Here is a 26,179-nt window from a genome sequence, read left to right as displayed (position 1 = left end):
AAGGTTTTGGTAACATGGTGAATTGAGATAAAGACAGGCATGGAAGAAAACAAGGAGAATTTTCTGGAAAGAAGCAAGGGAGGGAAGGAGGGAGGTAGGGAGGGAAGGAGGGAGGGGGGAACAGAAAATCTGTGTGACAAGTGGCTATTACACATTAGGCCATTTAGCATTCACATGCATTTCTAGTTAATGAGCTATTCCTTAATTATACTCCACACACAACCAATTACTGGCACACACCACTGCTGGCAGAGAGGGGGAAGGGAATGAACGAGGGGAATGAGAGAGAGATGGGGATGGGTTCTATTAGGAATAGGAATTGAGAGAGAGACATGGGGATGGGTTCTATTAGGAAGAGTAATTGAGAGATAGACATATGGATGGGTTCTATTAGGAAGAGGAATTGAGAGAGACGGGGGATGGGTTCTATTAGGAAGAGGAATTGAGAGAGACGGGGATGGGTTCTATTAGGAAGAGGAATTGAGAGAGACAGGGGATGGTTTCTATTAGGAAGAGGAATTGAGAGAGACGTGGATGGGTTCTATTAGGAAGAGGAATTGAGAGAGACGGGGGATGGGTTGTATTAGGAAAACAGGAACGATAATAGACAGGAAGTGGTTAAACAGAGAAGGGATAGGCTGAGACAATGGTAGGAACAGGGAAAGACTGCAGTGTCATTGCAGAAGAAAAGCACTACAGCTCAAATGGGTGACGGGCAACAACAATGTGTGTGTGTGTGTGTGTGTGTGTGTGTAGTATGTGTGTGTACACCGTACAGTAATTTTGCTGTTATGATATCTTGTTTCTTGTCAATCTTGTGCTCTTCTTTCTTCCCATTGTTCTCTCTTGTCGTATCTGTCCTCCACGTTTGTTCTAACTCCTCCTGTTCTTTTTGCAGCGGTCGCATTCATTATAAGGATATGTACAGTTTATTGCGAGTTATCGACCCGCCTCTTGGCTTAGGAAAGAAATGCCCCCATAGAGTGGCCTGCAAGGTTTGACTTCCACTACAAATCCTCAACCACACCTGCTACAGCATCCAAGAATGGAATGAGTGTCGCTTATCTGATCTGATTGGATTTCATTTTTGTTATACTTTCTCTCTTCTTCTTTATTTTGCCCATTTCTACTTGCATTCTGATCTGAAAGGAGAATGTGTAGGACAATGCAGACACCCAGACGAGCATGACGTTGTGCACCACTGAAATGAAAAATAAATAAAACACTTTTAAGAGTTTGATTGTGAAGAAAAAAAAGAATTCTGATTGTTCCCCTTTGGTCATTTTTCTTTCTGTTGTTTTGCTTGCTGTTGAACCACGGCTAGGTGCGGTGCTAGACACACTGTGGGATCTGTAGCATTGCATTGTTCTTGGGGGGGAGGACAGAAACTGCATTGACACCCCACCCTCATCATGGTATTGCCCAGTCCCAGCAGTGGAGCTCAGTGCTTGCCTCTGAAGTCCTCTGCTCTTCTATGCAATCCCTCCCTTCCCACTTGCATAGAACTATATTTTACTTCTACTAAAAGTCTCCAACTCTACTCAACTCCGCTCCTCCTCGTCCCTATACCCCCCTCTTATCTTCTACAAGATATACACCCCCGCCCGCTCAGACCAGTTCTACCCCCCCTCACCCCGCCCGCTCAGACCAGTTCTAGACAGCCTCACTGCGTCTCTCGCTCTCAAACCAGCCAAATAACTTTGTTTTTGTTTCTTTTTTCTCCTCTCTACTTTTTGCTTTGGTCTCTCTTTCGCTCTCATTCTCTATCTCTCTTTCTATCTGTGTCCCCCTCTTCTCTCTCTTCCCTCACTCTCTCTTTCTCCCCCTCTCTCTCTCTCCCTTGCTCTCTCTTGCTCTCTCTCCCTCCCTCTTCTCCTTCTCTCTCTACCCTTCTCCCACCCCTACTCTCTTCTCTTATTCTCTCTGCTCTCTCTCTGGTTGGCTGTGGTTGGCTGTGGCTGTTCTGGCTGTGGCTGTGGGGGGCGGTGGCTGTGCTGCGCTGACATGCAGTGGCAGGATCAGTTGCAGGGATATGTATGACATGCTCAGGCATATGAGCCCTCCGCTAGGCCTGGGGAACAGGTGCCCGGCACGGGTGGCCTACAAGGTCAGGACCCCCTAGAACCAGGGGGCTTAGTGCCTCTTCCTCCGCTTTACTGTGTATCCGTAGTGTTGGTGTATTCTTCTCTATACATTTTGTTTCTGATATTTTGCTTTATCTCCATTTTCTTCTTCTCTTTTGTTATTTGATGAAGGGGAGTGCTGATGTCGTTGTGGGGAATGGGGAGGAGGGTAGGGGCGGGGGGCGGGGGGGTTAGGGTCAAGGGACAAAGGCCAGACAGGTTTATCCACAGGAAGGGGTGAATGGAGGGAACTTCTCAGCTCTTTTGCACCGTGTATACTGACGGAAACACACACACACCTCTAAACACACATATTATCAAACACAAACACCCACACGTTGTTTTTGCCAGTCAAAGCTTTACAAGAATCTGAGTAGAGTGCATAGTGGAATAGAATACATCAAATCAGCTGTGGTAACTATAGGAGCTTTGGCTAAAGTACTCTTCGGGGGTCTCAAACTTCCATATTGACTCTAAACAGGTGTGTACATTAGAGTGACCTCTTTAATGTATACTAGTGGAAAAATATTAAACATATCTATTTATACAAAAATATATATGAATGTTTGGCCAAGCTGGCAAAATAGTGTATACACACAGCTAAACACACATGCACAGACAAAAACACATACATACACACACACCAGTATGCGTGTGCAGCCGGGCTTGGAAGGTCCGTAAGACTTCTGTCCTCTGAGTCTCTCCGTCCTGTGGATGGCGCTACTGCAAACACACACACAGGCACACACACACACACAGGCACACACACACACACACACACACACACACACACACACACACACACACACACACACACACACACACACACACACACACAGAGACACATACAGGCACACACACACACACACACACACACACACACACACACACACACACACACACACACACACACAGACACACACAGGCACACACACACACACACACACACACACACACACACACACACACACACACACCCACACACACACACACACACACACACACACACACACACACACACACACACACACACACACACACACACACACACACACACACACACACACACACACAGAGGAGCAGGTCTCTGTCTTTACTTGTACAGTAGTCCAACATATACAAATCAGGATGTATTTTCTGGGTAGAGGACAGAGAGCTGAATATAGTTTGTTGTCTATCTAGTTGGTTGTGTAGTTTGCTAACCAGTTAACTGTTATCATTGCCACAAAATAACGTCTAGCCTCTTTTTTGTAGTAGAATCTCTTGGGCCCTGTAGTAAAATCTTCAGGTTCCACACGTCCCCGTTCTTCTGTCAATGCAGTTCTACTCTGTTTCCAGTCCCCTCCTCTTCACATGCTGTCTCCTCCCCTCCTCCTAACCTGCCACTCGCATGCCTGCCCCTTCACCCCCACCACCACACGGGCACTGCCATTACCTCTCTCACACACTGTCATACACAGTCACACACACACCGACTCACACTCATGCCCGTTAAATACCCTTATATACCTGTGAAATCCTTCAGATATTCTAACACACACTCATATACCCAACTCGTTTGGTTGTCACCAACCCTGGTTCTGGAGAACTAACAGTTCTCTGATTCAACTAATCAAGGTCTTGCTGATTAGCTGACCAACAGAATCAAGGACAGAAACCTGTCCTACACACCCTCTCTCTCAGACCAGGGATGGTAGTGACCACTGCTCTAATATAACCTCATACCCCCTATTATAAACCTTACAACACATTATGACACCATTACGACACATTATGACACCCTTATGACACACACGTGTCCCTTCATAGGCAGATCGCTGTGAGCCTCAGGGGCAGCTAGCAGAACAGTCTGTAGGCACAGAAGATCTCTCTACTGCCAGAACTTACTGTCCCTCAAACCCTCCTTATGCTCCCAGCTGCTCTCCCTACCTGCATCTCTGCTAATTCTTACCTCTACCTCGATCTCTAGCATCCCTCTCTCCGCATCTCTCTCTCTCTTTCTATTCTTCACTTTGCCATTTCTCTATCTTTCTATTTCTCCTTATATTTCTCCCTGCCCCTCTCTCTCTCTCTGCATATCTGCATCTCTCTGTCTTTCTGTCCTCTGTTCATTCATTCCTATCAGCTCAGCTCATCTCTCCTCTCCCTGCCTCCATCTCTCTCTCTCTGCATATCTGCATCTCTCTGTCTTTCTGTCCTCTGTTCATTCATTCCTATCAGCTCAGCTCATCTCTCCTCTCCCTGCCCCATCTCTCTGCTTTATCCTCTCTTTTCTCTCCCTTCTTCTCCTCCCTCCATTTTGTCCCTCAGTCCTAACAGCCTCCCTCCTGAAGTGTCCCCTGTAATATAACCCCTCCTTCAGACTTTGACCTCTAACCTTTCATCCCCCACCACCTCCATCTACTGTGTCTGGGGGTAACCATAGCAGTCCAGTCTTTGAAAATACCTCTCTCCCCTTTCCCTGTGTAAACTGTCATCTCTAGGTGATGACCTTAGTTTGACATTAAAAACCCACAGACTCCCCTTCTTGCCCTTCACCTGTCCCCTATCCCCCACCCACCATCACTACTTACCGGCCCAATGAGAGAGGTCAAAACCCTCACACTTGACCTTCGCCTCTGACCCACAGAATAATGTCCCCTGTATGTGTAGTGTTAAATTCTCACCCCCACTCTCCTCTGTTCTGTAGAGACAGACAGTAGTCTTCAGGCAGGATGCTGTGTTACAGACTCGACCAGCTTGTGTGGTGGTAGATCTTTCTTTTATTCTATCACTTTCAACCTCTTTTTCTTATCACTCGCTGTTTATATCTCTGATGTCTTTTTTCTCTCTCATCCTCCAACCTCTTCTCAACCTCCAACTTCTCCCTTCTTTTGCTTTGAAAACGGTCTCTAAAATGCAATTCACAACCAACCCCCCTCTCTCTTTTCAATTATTTTCGGATAACGAGATGTATTTTTCCCCACCCCCTAATACTTATTGTATAGCCCTCCTCAGGCCTAAGGCAGCCTAACCTAAAACCTCAGACGATCTTACCTTTAAAAAAATGGCTGCCGCAGCGGCCATCTTGATTTTCTTAGATTACCTTGATCGGCTGAATTCTGTTCTCACGCTCACCTATTAACTCTGTCTGGCCCTGCACCCATTATTCATTGAGAGATTGTCTCTGTATGACAACAACAGCCCTTCATTTAATATCTCCTATAGATTTAGCACATGTAGTTTCAATGATGTCACCACTACTAAACCAAAACAGATAAACATTATTGTATTATTAGACCACACAGAGGATGCTTTCTGTGTACGGCTGTGCCGCTGCTTGTCCTGTGAAGCAATATGTGTGTGCACTGCATGTTGCATGGGGGGGACAGGGGAGGATGGGGTATGTGTCACAGGGTTTTGGGGGAGCGGAGCGGAATTGTTGGCATGGTCTTGCTGCATGTCTGGGATGTCGCAGTGACAACGGTTACTGCGAGCCTGTCTCACACACACTAACGTCACGTTGTCTGTGTGTGTTGTCTGTGCATGTGTGCGTGTGTTGGCTCGTGTCCATTTCTCTTATATTGACAAGACCAGAAGGTGGATAAAGAATAAATGAAAATGATGACGTTCCCCTCCCCCTGTCCCTCAGTTTTGGTTTATCGCTTTATGGCCTGGTCTCTGTTGAACTCTGTGAATCTCCAATCCGCTACGGGGAGCTCTGTTAGTGGCAGCCAGCTGTCTTCTCTTACTGATCTAGAATCAGATTAATATCCCATAATCCTGAACTAAACCATTCAAGGGGAAAACGCAAAAAGCTGACATTGGATCAGAGTCTAACTTCATCCTACAACCTCTATCAGAGAAGGCATAAATAATGCTGTGACACTACTGAACCTGTGAGGTCCTCCTAAGTAACACAACAAGGACTGTTACAAGGTAACACCCACAAGAGGAACCAACCAACTCATAGTAATCAGTAGTGGTAGTGTAATGTTAACTTTTTTAACCCTTTGGCTCTCACAGGCTGTAAAGAAATAATGCTATCATTTGTCACCGCCATGAATGGATCAAATGACTGAAATATCAATGTTTACATCTTTTTGGTACTGACAGTACCAAATAACAACTCAGCTGCCAAACAGCTGCCATAACTGGCATAGCAGTGCCAATGACACATTGTATAGTTGATAGACATACGTACAGATTGACAGACAGACTCATAGAACCTGCTACAAAAAATGACAGAGCTCCCCCCTCTCCCCAACCCCCTTTCCCTCTCTCCTCACCTGGAGGTTCAGAGCACACCTATACCTCCACTTCTTGGGGGGCGGGCCTTTTTTACTCACCCACCTTCCCCCGATTGTCTCTTTGCAACAGAGGCTGCTGCGGATGGACCTCCCGGTCGCCGACGACAACTCAGTCCACTTCAACTCCACCCTGATGGCCCTGATCCGCACGGCGCTGGACATCAAGATCGCCAAGGGTACGGAAGGTTTGGAACCCCTCTTTCCTGCTTGCCTTTTCACCATCTCTTCCCCCTGTTTCTTGTCTTCCCTAGAACAGAGCAGGGCAGTCTGCTACTGTAAGGTGGTTGTGTATCGTGTGTACCCTGCTGTCCCTGAGACCTACAGCGGCCCCTCTGCTTCTCCCACGGTGTCCTAAGTACAGCTCTTTTTCTATAGAGTTTGTATGGTTCTTATTAACCAATAGAATGTAATGTGTACTACCAGCCATACTGTCAGTGTAATAGGGTTTCAAATAGGCTACAGTTCTCTTTTTGTAGACTTTATAGAGTTCTTATATGAAATAACAATCATAGTTCCAATGTAATTAAGTCTCACTTTATTTGGTTGGCCCAATTAAAGTGAAGATGGCCAGACATTTAATGCCCATGTCTCTGTGTTACATGGCTCATCCACACTATACATTTAAACTGGGAGTCAAAGCTCACCTCTATTAACAAACACATTCTCTTGTGTCTGCGTGCTTGTGTGTGTTTTCATGTCTGTGCGTCAATTCTTACACCTCTATGGCTCTGCTGTGTATTTGTATTGATGTGAATGTGTGTGTTTATGTGTGTGTGTTGCTATTATATGTGTGTGTATACACTGGTGCGTGTGTGTGTGTGCATGTGCCTGCTTGTGTGTGTGTGTCATTGCGTGTGTGTAGGAGGTGTGGACAAACACCAGATGGATGCGGAGCTGAGGAAAGAGATGATGGCGATTTGGCCCAATCTCTCCCAGAAGACCCTGGACCTCTTAGTCACGCCACATAAGTGTAAGTTGCAGTGTGTTTGGACCGCGACGCGATGCCAGTGTCTGTCTACTTCTTCATGCCACCTGAGGACAGCTTCTCTCAACCAGTCTCCTTCACTGCTGCACCCTCTGATACAGCAGGCACAGCCCCCTACACACACACACACACACACACACACACACACACACACACACACACACACACACACACACACACACACTTATTATCTACACATAGACACATACCAACACACGCACACAGGATCCCATGATTCCCACCAGTCCAATCCTCGAAGACGACACACCTAATATGGGATCTCCATCTCCAGCCTCCATACACCTCCACCAGCCCTAGCCCCATTTCCCTACAGCAGGCCATGTACCCCATCCCCCAGCCCCAGTCCCCACACACCAATATAGACCTCTTTTCTTTTCCCATATCACACCTCCACCCAACCTAACAACTGTACACAGCAGGCCTCATCCTAAAGTCCCAATGCAATACTTCCAACAGCCCATTCCACTGATTCCAGGCCTGTTCTGTAGGCCCAACATCACGCCTCCACCGGATCCAATACCAGCAGGCTGTCTGCCCAGCTCTGTGCCTGAGATCAGGGGGTGCCTCTCTATAGACCAACTCTCTATAGTAGTCTTTTCACTCCAGGGATTTAGTTCATACAGTGCTACTGTAGGTCAGAACACTCCAGGGGTTTAGTTCATACAGTACTACTGTAGGTCAGAACACTCCAGGGGTTTAGTTTATACAGTACTACTGTAGGTCAGAACACTCCAGGGGTTTAGTTCATACAGTACTACTGTAGGTCAGAACACTCCAGGGGTTTAGTTCATACAGTACTACAGTAGGTCAGAACACTTCAGGGGTTTAGTTCATACAGTACTACTGTAGGTCAGAACACTCCAGGGGTTTAGTTCATACAGTGCTACTGTAGGTCAGAACACTCCAGGGGTTTAGTTCATACAGTACTACTGTAGGTCAGAACACTCCAGGCGTTTAGTTCATACAGTACTACTGTAGGTCAGAACACTCCAGGGGTTTAGTTTATACAGTACTACTGTAGGTCAGAACACTCCAGGGGTTTAGTTCATACGGTGCTACTGTAGGTCAGAAAACTCCAGGGGTTTAGTTCATACAGTACTACTGTAGGTCAGAACACTCCAGGGGTTTAGTTCATACAGTGCTACTATAGTTCAGAACACTCCAGGGGTTTAGTTCATACAGTACTACTGTAGGCCAGAACACTCCAAGGGTTTAGTTCATACAGTGCTACTATAGTTCAGAACACTCCAGGGGTTTTGTTCATACAGTACTACTGTAGGTCAGGGGTTTAGTTCATACAGTGCTACTGTAGGTCAGAACACTCCAGGGGTTTAGTTCATACAGTACTACTGTAGGTCAGAACACTCCAGGGGTTTAGTTCATACAGTGCTACTGTAGGTCAGAACACTCCAAGGGTTTAGTTCATACAGTGCTACTGTAGGTCAGAACACTCCAGGGTTTTAGTTCATACAGTGCTACTGTAGGTCAGAACACTCCAGGGGTTTAGTTCATACAGTACTACTGTAGGTCAGGGGTTTAGTTCATACAGTGCTACTGTAGGTCAGAACACCCCAGGGGTTTAGTTCATACAGTGCTACTGTAGGTCAGAACACTCCAGGGGTTTAGTTTATACAGTACTACTGTAGGTCAGAACACTCCAGGGGTTTAGTTCATACAGTACTACTGTTGGTCAGAACACTCCAGGGGTTTAGTTCATACAGTACTACTGTAGGTCAGAACACTCAAGGGTTTTAGTTCATACAGTGCTACTGTAGGTCAGAACACTCCAGGGGTTTAGTTCATACAGTACTACTGTAGGTCAGAACACTCCAGGGGTTTAGTTCATACAGTACTACTGTAGGTCAGGGGTTTAGTTCATACAGCACTACTGTAGGTCAGAACACTCCAGGGGTTTAGTTCATACAGTACTACTGTAGGTCAGGAGTTTAGTTCATACAGTACTACTGTAGGTCAGAACACTCCAGGGGTTTAGTTCATACAGTACTACTGTTGGTCAGAACACTCCAGGGGTTTAGTTCATACAGTACTACTGTAGGTCAGAACACTCAAGGGTTTTAGTTCATACAGTGCTACTGTAGGTCGGAACACTCCAGGGGTTTAGTTCATACAGTGCTACTATAGTTCAGAACACTCCAGGGGTTTAGTTCATACAGTACTACTGTAGGTCAGGGGTTTAGTTCATACAGTGCTACTATAGTTCAGAACACTCCAGGGGTTTAGTTCATACAGTACTACTGTAGGTCAGGGGTTTAGTTCAGACATTACTACTGTAGGTCAGAACACTCCAGGGGTTTAGTTCATACAGTGCTACTATAGTTCAGAACACTCCAGGGGTTTAGTTCATACAGTACTACTGTAGGTCAGGGGTTTAGTTTAGACATTACTACTGTAGGTCAGAACACTCCAGGGGTTTAGTTCATACAGTACTACTGTAGGTCAGGGGTTTAGTTCATACAGTGCTACTATAGTTCAGAACACTCCAGGGGTTTAGTTCATACAGTACTACTGTTGGTCAGAACACTCCAGGGGTTTAGTTCATACAGTACTACTGTAGGTCAGAACACTCAAGGGTTTTAGTTCATACAGTGCTACTGTAGGTCGGAACACTCCAGGGGTTTAGGTCATACAGTGCTACTATAGTTCAGAACACTCCAGGGGTTTAGTTCATACAGTACTACTGTAGGTCAGGGGTTTAGTTCATACAGTGCTACTATAGTTCAGAACACTCCAGGGGTTTAGTTTATACAGTACTACTGTAGGTCAGGGGTTTAGTTCAGACAGTACTACTGTAGGTCAGAACACTCCAGGGGTTTAGTTCATACAGTACTACTGTAGGTCAGAACACTCCAGGGGTTTAGTTCATACAGTGCTACTGTAGGTCAGAACACTCCAGGGGTTTAGTTCATACAGTACTACTGTTGGTCAGAACACTCCAGGGGTTTAGTTCATACAGTACTACTGTAGGTCAGAACACTCAAGGGTTTTAGTTCATACAGTGCTACTGTAGGTCGGAACACTCCAGGGGTTTAGTTCATACAGTGCTACTATAGTTCAGAACACTCCAGGGGTTTAGTTCATACAGTACTACTGTAGGTCAGGGGTTTAGTTCATACAGTACTACTGTAGGTCAGAACACTCCAGGGGTTTAGTTCATACAGTGCTACTGTAGGTCAGAAAACTCCAGGGGTTTAGTTCATACAGTACTACTGTAGGCCAGAACACTCCAAGGGTTTAGTTCATACAGTACTACTATAGTTCAGAACAGTCCAGGGGTTTTGTTCATACAGTACTACTGTAGGTCAGGGGTTTAGTTCATACAGTGCTACTGTAGGTCAGAACACCCCAGGGGTTTAGTTCATACAGTGCTACTGTAGGTCAGAACACTCCAGGGGTTTAGTTTATACAGTACTACTGTAGGTCAGAACACTCCAGGGGTTTAGTTCATACAGTACTACTGTTGGTCAGAACACTCCAGGGGTTTAGTTCATACAGTACTACTGTAGGTCAGAACACTCAAGGGTTTTAGTTCATACAGTGCTACTGTAGGTCGGAACACTCCAGGGGTTTAGTTCATACAGTGCTACTATAGTTCAGAACACTCCAGGGGTTTAGTTCATACAGTACTACTGTAGGTCAGGGGTTTAGTTCATACAGTGCTACTATAGTTCAGAACACTCCAGGGGTTTAGTTCATACAGTACTACTGTAGGTCAGGGGTTTAGTTCAGACATTACTACTGTAGGTCAGAACACTCCAGGGGTTTAGTTCATACAGTGCTACTATAGTTCAGAACACTCCAGGGGTTTAGTTCATACAGTACTACTGTAGGTCAGGGGTTTAGTTCAGACATTACTACTGTAGGTCAGAACACTCCAGGGGTTTAGTTCATACAGTACTACTGTAGGTCAGGGGTTTAGTTCAGACAGTACTACTGTAGGTCAGAACACTCCAGGGGTATAGTTCATACAGTGCTACTGTAGGTCAGAACACTCCAGGGGTTTAGTTCATACAGTACTACTGTTGGTCAGAACACTCCAGGGGTTTAGTTCATACAGTACTACTGTAGGTCAGAACACTCAAGGGTTTTAGTTCATACAGTGCTACTGTAGGTCGGAACACTCCAGGGGTTTAGGTCATACAGTGCTACTATAGTTCAGAACACTCCAGGGGTTTAGTTCATACAGTACTACTGTAGGTCAGGGGTTTAGTTCATACAGTGCTACTATAGTTCAGAACACTCCAGGGGTTTAGTTCATACAGTACTACTGTTGGTCAGAACACTCCAGGGGTTTAGTTCATACAGTACTACTGTAGGTCAGAACACTCAAGGGTTTTAGTTCATACAGTGCTACTGTAGGTCGGAACACTCCAGGGGTTTAGGTCATACAGTGCTACTATAGTTCAGAACACTCCAGGGGTTTAGTTCATACAGTACTACTGTAGGTCAGGGGTTTAGTTCATACAGTGCTACTATAGTTCAGAACACTCCAGGGGTTTAGTTTATACAGTACTACTGTAGGTCAGGGGTTTAGTTCAGACAGTACTACTGTAGGTCAGAACACTCCAGGGGTTTAGTTCATACAGTACTACTGTAGGTCAGAACACTCCAGGGGTTTAGTTCATACAGTGCTACTGTAGGTCAGAACACTCCAGGGGTTTAGTTCATACAGTACTACTGTTGGTCAGAACACTCCAGGGGTTTAGTTCATACAGTACTACTGTAGGTCAGAACACTCAAGGGTTTTAGTTCATACAGTGCTACTGTAGGTCGGAACACTCCAGGGGTTTAGTTCATACAGTGCTACTATAGTTCAGAACACTCCAGGGGTTTAGTTCATACAGTACTACTGTAGGTCAGGGGTTTAGTTCATACAGTACTACTGTAGGTCAGAACACTCCAGGGGTTTAGTTCATACAGTGCTACTGTAGGTCAGAAAACTCCAGGGGTTTAGTTCATACAGTACTACTGTAGGCCAGAACACTCCAAGGGTTTAGTTCATACAGTACTACTATAGTTCAGAACAGTCCAGGGGTTTTGTTCATACAGTACTACTGTAGGTCAGGGGTTTAGTTCATACAGTGCTACTGTAGGTCGGAACACTCCAGGGGTTTAGTTGATACAGTACTACTGTAGGTCAGAACACTCTAGGGGTTTAGTTCATACAGTACTACTGTAGGTCAGAACACTCCAGGGGTTTAGTTCATACAGTACTACTGTAGGTCAGAACACTCCAGGGGTTTAGTTCATACAGTACTACTGTAGGTCAGAACACTCCAGAGGTTTTGTTCATACAGTACTACTGTAGGTCAGAACACTCCAGGGGTTTAGTTCATACAGTGCTACTGTAGGTCAGAACACTCCAAGGATTTAGTTCATACAGTGCTACTGTAGGTCAGAACACTCCAGGGTTTTAGTTCATACAGTGCTACTATAGTTCAGAACACTCCAGGGGTTTTGTTCATACAGTACTACTGTAGGTCAGGGGTTTAGTTCATACAGTGCTACTGTAGTTCAGAACACTCCAGGGGTTTAGTTCATACAGTACTACTGTTGGTCAGAACACTCCAGGGGTTTAGTTCATACAGTACTACTGTAGGTCAGAACACTCCAGGGGTTTAGTTCATACAGTGCTACTGTAGGTCAGAACACTCCAAGGATTTAGTTCATACAGTGCTACTTTAGGTCAGAACACTCCAGGGTTTTAGTTCATACAGTGCTACTGTAGATCAGAACACTCCAGGGGTTTAGTTCATACAGTACTACTGTAGGTCAGGGGTTTAGTTCATACAGTGCTACTGTAGGTCAGAACACCCCAGGGGTTTAGTTCATACAGTACTACTGTAGGTCAGAACACTCCAGGGGTTTAGTTCATACAGTACTACTGTAGGTCAGAACACTCCAGGGGTTTAGTTCATACAGTGCTACTATAGTTCAGAACACTCCAGGGGTTTAGTTCATACAGTACTACTGTAGGTCAGTGGTTTAGTTCATACAGTACTACTGTAGGTCAGAACACTCCAGGGGTTTAGTTCATACAGTGCTACTGTAGGTCAGAACACTCCAGGGGTTTAGTTCATACAGTACTACTGTAGGTCAGAACACTCCAGGGGTTTAGTTCATACAGTACTACTGTAGGTCAGAACACTCCAGGGGTTTAGTTCATACAGTACTACTGTTGGTCAGAACACTCCAGGGGTTTAGTTCATACAGTACTACTGTAGGTCAGAACACTCCAGGGGTTTAGTTCATACAGTACTACTGTAGGTCAGAACACTTCAGGGGTTTAGTTCATACAGTACTACTGTAGGTCAGAACACTCCAGGGGTTTATTTCATACAGTGCTACTGTAGGTCAGAACACTGGCTGTTATGCATGTCAGAGAAATACATACAGGAGTAGAATGAATGCACAAGTGCCAAAGCACTAGTTGCGATGTAGATATTAGACGTATATTATATGAAAGGAAGCATGATTTACAGTATAGGTAAAGGCATCTGGGTCAGGTGTGTTATAGCTACTCACCAGATTGCTAATTGTACCAACATTTACCAGAATGCACAGGCTTCTGTGCCCTGCTAATAACGTTCAAACCAAATTGAAATAAAATGTGTGGCAATTTAGCATGCTGGTAAACGGTGTACAGAAATGGCCAATAGCATAATGCTGGTAAACGGTGTACAGAAATGGCCAATAGCACAATGCTGGTGAACGGTGTACAGAAATGGCCAATAGCACAATGCTGGTGAACGGTGTACAGAAATGGCCAATAGCACAATGCTGGTGAACGGTGTACAGAAATGGCCAATAGCACAATGCTGGTGAACGGTGTACAGAAATGGCCAATAGCACAATGCTTGTGAACACACTTTTTTGAACTGGACTTTAGGCCCTTTTATTGTGAAGATGTGATCTGCTGTAGAAACCTGGAAATGACTCTCTTTCAAAGACTGTTATCGCACTTATTTTCTATTCTGAAGCTCTGTTTTGTTTATGTGTTTGGAGACAACAAAGTACAAGGTCCAAATGGAACTTAGTACAACATGTCCACCTTCTATTGAGAAGTAGAGGGGGAACCATCGGTCCTGCCTCAGAATGCCAAAACAGCATCAAAACAGCCCCAGCAGTTCTGTTGGTACTGTCCAGTCCTCTACCAGGTCCCCCATCTACACAATGAAGTGGTCTTGAGTCTTGTCTTCTGATTGAAGACCACCAGTCAGTAGAAATACAGTTATGTCTAGAAAAGATGTAAAGAAAGAAAGACTACAGTTAACCAGAGAAAGAGAAAATGTGACACATGATAATTTTTTAGTCCGAGTCTGTTTGTGAAAAGACTATCAGCTCTGTGTTCGTGTATATGTGTGTATTTGCCAGTGTGAGTGTGTGTCTCTCTCTCTGCGTGCGTGCCCCTCTACTCCCATCCCTCTCGCTCAGGGTCCCATACGTAGTGGTCTAATCGTGCAGGGTAACTTGTCCCTCTCTCAGCAGCAACAGACCTGACGGTGGGGAAGATCTACGCTGCCATGATGATCATGGAGTACTACAGGCAGAGCAAGGCCAAGCGCTCTCAGGCGCGGCTAGAGGCGGAGCAGGTACAACTACCGTCCCTAGGAACCATCCCCAAACCTTCAGACCACGCAGACTGACTGAGGGCAGAGTCAGACTGACTAGAAATACTGCTGTGCCGTTAGTACAGGGGTCAAAGCGGAGCTGTGACAACCCATAACCACGCCCACCCAGTCTTACTATAGCATTTACTTACTACGTTATTGTAAGGTCACTTGTTATCATTGACCTCACCTGGCTAAAGGTTAGAGGTCAAAGGTTAGAGGACCATTGCCATTGGGTTTTACCACTCTTGTCTTGCCTCTCTGTGTTCTTCCATCCTCCCTTCCTTCCTAGTCGATATAAAACTCTGTGAGGCCCTCTGGTGGACAAAGTATGTCACTGGTCCATGTTATATTACATTTTTACATATTATATTATTGCTAGAGCATCTATACAGAAAACCAGCTGATTATATTTCAAGCACAATGATATAATTCTGAATCACAATTATTTCTAAAGAAGAGGCACTTTTCTTGCTATAGAGAACCCTCTCGATCATCGTTGAATTGTTTTGGGCTGGGTGTCTTTGTCACAGCTCCGGATGGCGAAGACTGTACAACGTTAATGCACATTCCTCACCTAAGCCTGTTCCTCTTTATCCTCCCTTTCCCTGGCTGTGAATCCACTGCTGGTGATGATGATGATGATGATGATGATGCTTGTCTTCCCAAGCCTTTTAGCCACACCCTGGCCTTGGACTGTTGCCCTACACCCTGGACTGTAGCATTGCACTGTAGCCCCCTATTCCCTGTTGACAGAGAGAATGCATATACAACCAATACAATGGATCTTGTGTTTATGTAGTCACATGTGATGCCACTGACGATAAAACGTTCAAATTGTAGCAGTATTTGTAACACAGTTACAGAAACATTTTAAGTGTAAAGTAAAAGATGACGTTTTAAATGACGGAGATGGTTTTATTTTGTTTTATTTGTATTTCTCACGCACACACATACACGGTTTCCTATTTTACAGACAGAGTCCTACTCCTCCTCTCCTCCTACTCCTCCTCTCTCACTGCACTCTAAGCATGCCACTTTCCCTGCTCTGCTATGGCCACCTGCTACCACTCTCTATACACAACTCTCAGCCATGTCAATTCCTCATGACTTCATTTCTGCCATCTGGCATTCCTTCCTTGCAGGATAGCACAAGGAAGAGGTTGGTCTTGAAGGGATAGTCACTAAATTCAAAGTTTAAACAGTGATCCTCTTTTTCTCTGACACATGATGTGAAGGGCGTGAGAGAGGCAGGATATTGAAAGATCTAGGAGTTAGTTGAGAGAGTCTGGCTCTGTCTGAGCTTTAAAAACTGACCTCAAGCCTGCCTTAGCCATGTGTATAGATTTGTATACGTACATGCTTCTTGAAGAGTTGGTTGGATGGGACCTACAGTATGAGTCAGGGGATAGTTTGATTGGATAAGTCACAGGAATTCCTCAGGAACATGATGGAGCTATCTAAGGAGGATACCATCTAAACAACTGTAGAAACCACCCTCTATCACCTGTCAAACTACAATGGAAGACTCATAAGACAAGCTGAGAAGACTCAAGAGTTGGTCACCCAATACTTAGTCAAGTCATTGAACATTTGACCGTGACCATGTCATATCCTTGGTCTTCATTCACAACCACAACCATACTACCCAGCTGGTCCTCGTGCTTTTACTCTAATGCTCCCAAGGTGTACTTACCCGTGACCACAAACATGTACAGAGCACAAACTCTCACACACGGACGTTTCTTGGGCAACAAATGTTATCAAACTTTTCAGACTCTTCAGCATGCTCACATGACATGTCACAGCCCGATGACGATAATTTATGGTGTCACTGCAACATCCTCATCCAATCGTCGCCCATCCTGCTCTCCAGCCAATGTCTGCTCTGCCACCCTTTACCCCTACACATCCTCTCCCCTCTCCCCTGTACCCCTCTCTACACCTCCTCTTATTGAGCTGCCCCTCACTCTCCTCCCCCTTGCACCCCCACCTCTCTTCCCCTCCTTGCCAACCCCCACCCCGGCTGCTACTTGCTTACAGAAGGACAGGAGCCGAGGAGTGGACTTCCCTACCCCTTGCACCCCCACCTCTCTTCCCCTCCTTCCCAACCCCCACCCCTGCTGCTACTTGCTTACAGAAGGACAGGAGCCGAGGAGTGGACTTCCCTACCCCTTGCACCCCCACCTCTCTTCCCCTCCTTGCCAACCCCCACCCCTTCTGCTACTTGCTTACAGAAGGACAGGAGCAGAGGAGTGGACTTCCCTCCCCCTTGCACCATCTCAGACAGTATTATTACCATAGTGTTAGATAAGGAGAGACCTAGTGAAGGGTAGCATCCATCCCAGTGATGAGCGTTTCTTCCCTGCATGATTCCAGGTAGAGCTTGTTGCCATAGATAAGCATGTGCATCATGATGTGAGACTAGGGGTGGGACCTGGAGAATGGGAATACCCTTGCTTCGAATGGTTCAGGTTCAGACAAGAACTGTTCCAAGTGTTTAGAAATGACGATTGGACAAATATTGTTTGGAAAAATATTTGTGTGCTATTTCCTTGTATGACCTGGAACCTTCGTGATCCATCCACTTTAAACTTGACCCTCCATGGCTCGTGAAAACCTTAAACCAAAACAGCTACTTACCATTGATAATCCGTTCCAGCTAGCAAGTATATACTGGCCCAGGAGTGGCCCACTGCCGGCATGGTTTATGGCCCACAGCTGGAAACCAAATGCAGCCCAACAACATTTTCCCAGATATCTTACGGACATAAAAGTAGCAGTTGGTCAGTTTTAAGTGGATGTGTAATAACTGAATGACACTGTATGTGGTTATTTGAACACACTTACTCCCACCATGCATTTCACCTACACTAAGAAAAACAGGTGCTATCCAGAACCTAAAAGAGTTCTTAAGCTGTCCCCATAGGAGAACCATTTGATGTACCCTTTTTGGTTCCAGATGTAACCCTTTTGGTTCCAGGTAGAACCCCTTTGGGTTCTATATAAATCCCTTCTACAAAGGGTTCTGCCTGGAACCCAAAACAGTTCTTCCTGGAACCAAAAATGATGTTCCTATGGGGACATCCAAAGAACCCTTTGGAACCCTTTTTTCTAAGAGTATGTTCCCAACAGGTCTACTCCCAGTCCTCGTCTTCCTCTCTCTTTTTCATCCTTCCCCTATCCCTCTTTGTGTCCCCTTTCTCTCTCGATATTCACTCACATGGACTTCTACCTCTTCTTTCCTTTTCTCATCCTCTCCTCCTCTCTTCCTTTCTCTATCATCATTTGTATATTATTTCCTGACTATTCTCCCTCCTCTCCTTATGTGTCAACATCTGTTTTCAACAGAGACTTTGAATGTTCTCTTCCTGATGGATCTGTCCATTGGGTTTTTGCACTGATGTTCTGCCTTGTTCAACTCTTTCTTATTCCCTCCCTGGTCTTGCTGTTCTACTGCTCTAACGGATTGTTGGACTGGCTCAAACTCCACCCACCGATTCTCATTTCCTGGTTGCCGATAGTGATCATTTAGCTGCTTGAGGTCAAATGGGGGTCAAAAGTCAAGGTTGAAATCCAATCAGGTCGAGAGGTAAACACTGTCCATCCTGTCGATTGGGTTGTGTATTGAATAGCACCCTTTTCATGTTATAGTGCACTTCTTTTGAATCAAAGCCTAGGTGAAAATCAGAAATAGTGTCATTTGAGATGTGTTCCTATGAGCAACATTTGCACATTGTCTGATCAGATAAAAAATACTGTAGACAAAGACCTTAATTAATGCCAGACAAATCCAGACCTCTTTGTAGCGTCCAACGGAAGACTTCCAAATCCATAGCTAGGTACTGTATACTGTAGGTCAAATACAGTGGCTATGGCTCTGGTTAATGCCCTTCATTCATGGTGACCTGGAAGTAGATGATTCATTGGCATGAGCCTTCCATTCTCACATTTACAGCAGGACTCCAACTCCCCTCCCAGAATGCGCTCTGGCTCAGTCAGCCCCTGCTGACTGAAACCCTTCCTCCTCCCTGGATGCTGTGACCTGCTCTGAACTCACTTTCTTCTCCACCTTCCCCATTTCCTGTATGTCTACCTTAAAGCCGGCGGCCATGTTGTATCTCACACAGAATCGAACGACATTACTGTTTCAGCGCGTGGAGCCGCCCTCCCCCATCCAGGACGGGCCTCTCAGCCTCCCTCCTACCCAACCGGCAGATCCCATCAACAGCCTGTGAGTAGACCCCCCCCCCCCCCCCTCCAACTCTCTCTCTGGGTCTCTCTCTCTGTCCTCTCCCTCTCTCTCTGTTTTCTCTCTCCCTCTTTCTCTGCAGCCAGAGGGAGGATGGGTAGTGGCTCCACAGGTGGAGTGTCATCCACAAGAAGGAGGAGCAGGACGACACGCTGGGCGGACATGCCTCACGTGTAGAGGACCTGTGTGTGTATGTGTGTGTGTAGTGTGTTCAGAAAGGCTGGTGTATGGGTTTGTGGGGATGAGTGCATTCAGTTAGCCTCATACAAGCGCTGAATGCAAGGGTCTGATGAAGGTGATGTATATGGAGCCTGGTTTGTGTGTATGCATGCGTGTGTCCGTGTTTGCCTATCCATGTGTATATATGTCCCGGGTCTGACTGTGTGTGTGTGTTGTAGACCGGTGGACGGATGGGGTGAGTGTGTGTGTGCAAGGGGCCTGTCTGACTGTCTGTGTGTTGTAGACCGGTGGAGGGGGGGGTTCCAGAGAGCCAGTCGTGGGTGACAGTGCGGGCTCAGGAGATGTCCCAGAGAGTAGGCAGCTGGAGTCCTGAGGGACAGCACTCTGAGGATGGCCTGGACAGCAGGCATAACTCGCAGGTAACACATACACACAGGTGCGCACACACACACACACCAGCATCCAGAAGAATCCCTGGACAACAGACATAACTCATAAGTGTAAATACATGCACATGCATACGCACAAATACAGATCAATACAGTATGTGCATGTAACATGTACAGTATGTCATTGCACACAAGAACACACTAATAAATGGTTCCCAGTAAACATGAAATAGTGATTTTCTTTCATGCTATTCATGTTTCATGTTGTCTGAACATCCACATAATTTCATTGGACTGGTTCATATAGAGCTCGTGTCCTGGTGCTCTTTCCTTACAGGATATTTAGGGTCATCATTGTTGAATCAACTCGTACACAGAGTCACTGCTGGCTCTGTTTTATTCCTGCCTATTGTCCAGTTCCATATGGTCCCTACAGCTCCTCTCCCCTATAGGCACTTAGACAGATCTGAAAGGTGTATAGGTGTAAGTAATACAGCACATTCATCTAATGGCTTTGAGTCATTACTAATCCTTTCAGATCTACATGAAGGGCCTAGGAGTTAGAGTTAGTTATTGGGAAAATGTGAACATGATGGTTTCCCTATAACCTGCCCTGATTGGCTATGCCTGCTTAAACCCTCCCACCATTCACATCCCATACCCATCTATCCCCCTCAGCCCCCAGGCCCACAACCTCCAAGCCCTCATCCCCCAAGCCCTCAGCCCCCAAACCCTCATCCCCCAAGCCCTAAATAACATAATATTATCAAAATCAAAATGCGTCTGTTTTTTTGTTGTATTGGCTGCGTCTCAATCCACCGGGTACGCCATGTCGGCCTTCTGCATTTGCGGTGGAAAGTGGCAGAACTACAGCACTGTTTGTCAGACCAGGAGACATCCCGAAAATCGGTCTTCTCACGAAAACGTCTATAGCGTCCAAACGATGGTGTTCTCCGTTTTGCTTTACGACACCCACAAGTGTCACTGGACTTGTCTGAAAGTAACCCAGTACCGGTTTAAAAAAGGAATTGAAGTATGCTATATATATACAAAAGTATGTGAACACACCTTCAAATTAGTGGATTCAGCTGTTTCAGCCAAACCCGTTGCTGACAGGTGTATAAAATCAAGCACACAGCCATGCAATCTCCATAGACAAACATTGGCAGTAGAATGGCCTTACTGAAGAGCTAAATTACTTTCAACGTGGCACCGTCATAGGATGCCACCTTTCAAACAAGTCAGTTCGTCAAATTTCTTCCCTGATAGAGCTGCTCTGGTCAACTGTAAGACTGTTATTGTGAAGTGTGAAGTGGCAATGTCTAGGAGCAACAATGGCTCAGCCGCAAAGTGGTAGGCCACACAAGCTCACAGAACGGGACCGCCGAGTGCTGACGCGTGTAGCGCGTAAAACTCGTCTGTCCTCGGTTGCATCAAGTTCCAAACGGCTTCTGGAAGCAACGTCAGCACAAGAACTGTTATTTTTTTTATTTGTTTTAGGTTGTAGATCAGCTTTAATATTCCAGATAGATTGTAGCTTCCATCAATGTAATTGTATGCATCAGTTCCATATGTTTTGGGTAAATATATATATATATATATATATATATATATATATATATATATATATATATATATATATATATATATATATATATATATATATATATATATATATATATATTGCCAGTCAAAGGTTCGGTTTGGACACACCTACTCATTCAAGGGTTTTTCTTTATTTTTACTAGACATCAAAACTATGAAATAGCACATATGGAATAATGTAGTAACCAGAAAAGTGTTAAACCAATCAAAATACATTTGAGATTATTCAAAGTAGCCATCACATGCACAGTAGCTTTGCACTCTCTTGGCATTCTCTCAACCAGTAGTCTTGAAGGAGTTTCCACATATGCTGAGCACTTGTTGGCTGCTTTTCTTGAGGTCGGGTGATTGTGGAGGCCAGGTCATCTGATGAAACATTCCATCACTCTCATTCTTGGTCAAACAGCCCTTACACAGCCTGGAGGTGTGTTTTGGGACATTGTCATGTTGAAAAACAAATGATAGTCCCACTAAGCACAAACCAGATGGGAGAGCATATCGCTGCAGAATGCTGTGGTAGCCATGCTGGTTAAGTGTGCCTTGAATTCTAAATAAATCACAGACAGTGTCACCATCAAAGCAACCCCACAACATCACACCTCCTCCTCCATGCTTCACGGTGGGAAGCACACATGCGGAGATCATCCTTTCACCTACTCTGCGTCTCACAAAGACACAGGCGGTTGGAACCAAAAATCAAACATTTGGACTCATCAGACCGAAGGACAGATTTCCACCGCTCTAATGTCCATTGCTCATGTTTCTTGGCCAAAGTAAGTCTCTTCTTATTATTGGTGTCCTTTAGTAGTGGTTTCTTTGCTGCAGTTCGACCATGAAGGCCTGATTCTCCTCTGAACAGTTGATGTTGAGATATGTGTCTTACTTGAACTCTGTGAAGCATTTATTTGGGTTGCAATTTCTGAGAATGGTAACTCTAATGAAATTATCCTCTGCAGCAGAGGTAACTCTGGGTTTCCATTCCTGTGGAGATCCTCATGAGAGCCAGTTTCATTATAGCGCTTGATGGTTCTTGCGACTGCACTTGAAGAAACTTTCAAAGTTCTTGACATTTTCTTAATTGACTGATCTTCATGTCTTAAAGTAATGATGGACTGTCGTTTCTCTTTACTTATTAGAGCTGTTCTTGCCATAATATCTTTTACCAAATAGGGCTATCTTCTTTATACCATCCCTACTTTGTCACAACACAACTGATTTGCTCAAATACATTAAGAAAGGAAATAAATTCCACAAATTTACTTTTACCAAGGCACACCTGTTAACCTTATATGAAATGCATTCCAGATGGCTACCTCATGAAGCTGGTTGAGAGAATGCCAAAAGTGTGCAAAGCTGTCATCAAGGCAAAGGGTGGCTACTTTAAAGTATCTCAAACATAAAATATATTTTGATTTGTTTCACACTTTTTTGGGCTACTACATGATTCCATATATGTTATTTCATAGTTTTGATGTCTTCACTATTATTCTGCACTGTAGAAAATAGTAAAAATAAAGAAAAAACTTTGAATGAGTAGGTGTGTCCGAACCCTGTACCGAAGCCCCCTGTACTGAAGCCACCTGCACCGTAGCCCCCTGTACCGAAGCCCCCTGCACTGAAGCTTTCTGTACCGAAGCCCCCTGTACCGAAGCCCCCTGCACCGAAGCCCCCTGTACCGAAGCCCCCTGTACCGAAGCCCCCTGTACCGAAGCCCCCTGTACCGAAGCCCCCTGTACTGAAGCCCCCTGTACCGAAGCCCCCTGCACCGAAGCCCCCTGCACCGAAGCCCCCTGTACCGAAGCCCCCTGTACCAAAGCCACCTGCACCGAAGCCCCCTGTACCGAAGCCCCCTGTACCGAAGCCCCCTGTACCGAAGCCACCTGCACCGAAGCCCCCTGTACTGAAGCCCCCTGTACCGAAGCCCCCTGCCTCAGCCTCAGCAGTTCCTGCTCTTGATCCAAGTCCAAGTCCAGGTCCAAGTCCTAGCTCCTAGACCACAGCCCTAGCCCCTCGTCCTAGATCTAAACCTAGTCTTAAACCTTCCCCCGTCCCCATTTCCCAGGCTCAAACCCCAGTCCCTCCCAAACTACACTACATGCTACTGTACACCACAGGAAGCTGCTGAGGGGAAAATGGCTCATAACAATAGCTGGAACGGAGCAAATGGAACGTCATCAAACACATGGAAACCATGTGTTTGATGTATTTGATACTATTCCATTCATTCCAATCCAACCATTAACACGAGCCCGTCCTCCCCAATTAAGGTCCCACCAACCTACCGTGCTGTGCACACTACATTCACCCACACTCACATGGGATAAAGGATGACAAACACATCATTGTCCCCGTCATATTCCTTCATCACAGTCACGCCCACTCTCACTCTATTTTGCAGACGGTAGAGATGAGAGAGATGGGGCGTGACGGTTACTCGGATACCGAGCACTTTCAGCCAATGGAAGGCCACGGAAGGGCCGCTTCCATGCCACGCCTTCCAGGCGACAACCAAGTGAGCACCCCTCATTTCCTCTCCTCCCTCCCTCTCTCGCTCCCTCTAGCTTTCCATCTCCTTGACTCAATCTCCACGATAAGCTACATGACTCGAGACACACAAAGACAGGAGACAGACTATTTATAATCCAACACAGTGCATAACAAAACACTATAAAACATTGCTGAAAATGGACACCTGACACTTTCAAGCATATTTGTTTTTATAAATGCATGGTATTTGACGTGATATCATGCATTTTGACGATAGCTCCCCTTTCTATGCTGTTGAAATATCGGCCATAGGATGTTTTCCAGACAGACTTACAGGTAAGTCTTACAGACTACCGTACCAAACACCCCAACACCCCACTCTTCCTCCCCTCTCCTCTCCTCTTCTCCTCCTCTACACTCATCCCCTACTGCATGGAGGTGTGTTACTGTGGTTGTCCCTTCTCATCCAGTACCAAGTCATCTCTGCTATATTGTCACACACACACTCTTTGTTTAAGGTAGTCCATCGTATCCAATGATGACTTCCACTACTGCTTGTGGGTTCACTGATGACTGTATAATCTGATGCGGGATGCACACTGTTGCCACAGACAGAGCACACAAAGGCCTGTCCTGTTGAGGCCGGTGAAGTCATGGTCTACGTTCAGTCCTTTTTTCCTCGGTCAACTGCACTCCAGAGGGCAGAGGCCACGCCAGGTGGAGCGTTCCGCAGCAGTCTGGAGGGAGGCAGAGTTTACCTCACACTTCTTTAATGAAGTCTTCAGTTGGGTCCTTTAGACACTTTTTCTGCCCACCTGAAGAGCGACGGCCCAGTTGTAACTGTCCGTACAGCGTATTTCACGGCAGGCGGTCCTCTGTCGTCCAGATGGCATCGCCGAGCCATCTAAGCTGGTGGTGTGTGATGGACGCTTCAACACTCATGCAGTTGGTTTTCTGTAGGATCTCTGAGTGCGGAACACGGTCCTGCCAGGTCACTTTCAAAGTGCGTTGAAGGCCTTCTATGTGAAAGGACTCCAGTTGTTTTAAGTGTCGGCTGTAGACTGTACATGTTTCACATCCATAAAGGAGTGTAGATACACACACTGCCTGGTAGACTGCAACTTTGGTGGTGGAGGTGCAGGTTGCTGTTGTCCAAAACCTTCTTCCTTAGCAGTCCAAAAGATGACAAAGTCTGTTTGACCTGATTCTGGATATCCTGGTCGAGAGGATGCTTCCAAGATATTTAAAATGTGATACAATGGGAAGTGAGAAGTCTGAGATGGAGAATGGAGGTGTTTCAGGCGGAGGATCAGATGCCCACTGACATAGGACCTCTGTTCTTGGGATGTTAACAGACAGCCCCATTAGGCTGTATGCTCTCACAGCTGCTAAGTGTGGCTTATAGAGCTTCTGGGGTATGTGCCACAAGAGCGCAATCATCCGCAAACTGGAGCTCAAGTACTTGTTAAGCTTTGATCTTTATGGCAGCTTGGAGCTTCCTAATGTTGAATAATTTCCTGTCCAATCTGAAGTCCAGGGTCACCCCACTCTCTGTTTCCATGTCCTTGTGCAGGACTGTTGTGACACAGGAAGAAGACATTGAATAGGACCGGCGCAAGCACACACCCTTGCCTCACACCAGTACCAATTCTAAAAGAGTTCAGACTCCTGACGGCTAATTCTTACTCTGGCCACCATCATAGATCTGACGCAGGACGTTCACACATGTCCCAGTGCAGCCATACTGCAGGAGGACCTTCCAAATGAGTTCAAGGTGTACTGTGTCAAAGGCTTTGCAGAGATCCAGAAAGGCCATGAACAGGTCTTGTGTCTGTTCACTGAACTTTTCCTGCAGTTGGTGTGCACTGAAGATCATGTCCACCATGCTTCTGTTCTTTCTGAAGCTGCACTGGGACTCCGGTAGCAGATCTTCAGTGATGGTGTCGATGATTCTGTGGTGGAAGACCTTCACCAGGACTTTGACAGCAACTGGAAGGAATGATATGCCCATGCTGTTTCCGCAGACGGATTTGCCCCACTTTGATCGGGATGTGCTCTTGTCTCCATATCTCAGAGAGGAACAGGCAAACTGCTCTGGTACAGAGATAGCCCCCCAGTTTTAGGATCTCAGCAGGGATGGAGTCAGGTCCAGGAGTTTAGTTATTCTTCAGTGACCTGATGGTGGTGCAGATCAAGGCTCTGGATGGTGGGCAGTGTTTG

General features: G+C 45.8%; 1 protein-coding gene across 3 annotated transcripts in view; it reads left to right on the top strand.

Annotated features, from left to right (window-relative positions):
* Positions 1–26,179, top strand: part of LOC110485216 (calcium channel, voltage-dependent, P/Q type, alpha 1A subunit, a) — a 178,282-nt gene that overhangs the window by 136,543 nt on the left and 15,560 nt on the right. The window contains exons 39-45 of one of the 3 annotated variants that reach the window (XM_090197048.1): positions 899–995; positions 6,483–6,588; positions 7,275–7,382; positions 14,925–15,028; positions 19,177–19,280; positions 19,762–19,897; positions 23,871–23,984. In XM_090197048.1, the coding sequence (XP_090053174.1) occupies positions 899–995; positions 6,483–6,588; positions 7,275–7,382; positions 14,925–15,028; positions 19,177–19,280; positions 19,762–19,897; positions 23,871–23,984 (769 nt within the window). Of the gene's footprint in view, positions 1–898; positions 996–2,010; positions 2,108–6,482; positions 6,598–7,274; positions 7,383–14,921; positions 15,029–19,176; positions 19,281–19,761; positions 19,898–23,870; positions 23,985–26,179 lie in introns of all 3 variants that reach the window. The other 2 variants (XM_090197047.1, XM_090197046.1) reach the window with 2 other exon arrangements.

The sequence above is a fragment of the Oncorhynchus mykiss genome, chromosome 13 (assembly GCF_057628025.1).
Source record: "Oncorhynchus mykiss isolate SJ-2025 chromosome 13, ASM5762802v1, whole genome shotgun sequence".
Lineage (NCBI taxonomy): Eukaryota > Metazoa > Chordata > Actinopteri > Salmoniformes > Salmonidae > Oncorhynchus > Oncorhynchus mykiss.
The sequence above is the reverse complement of the archived record's forward strand: the minus strand, read 5'-3'. Positions and strand labels throughout refer to the sequence as shown.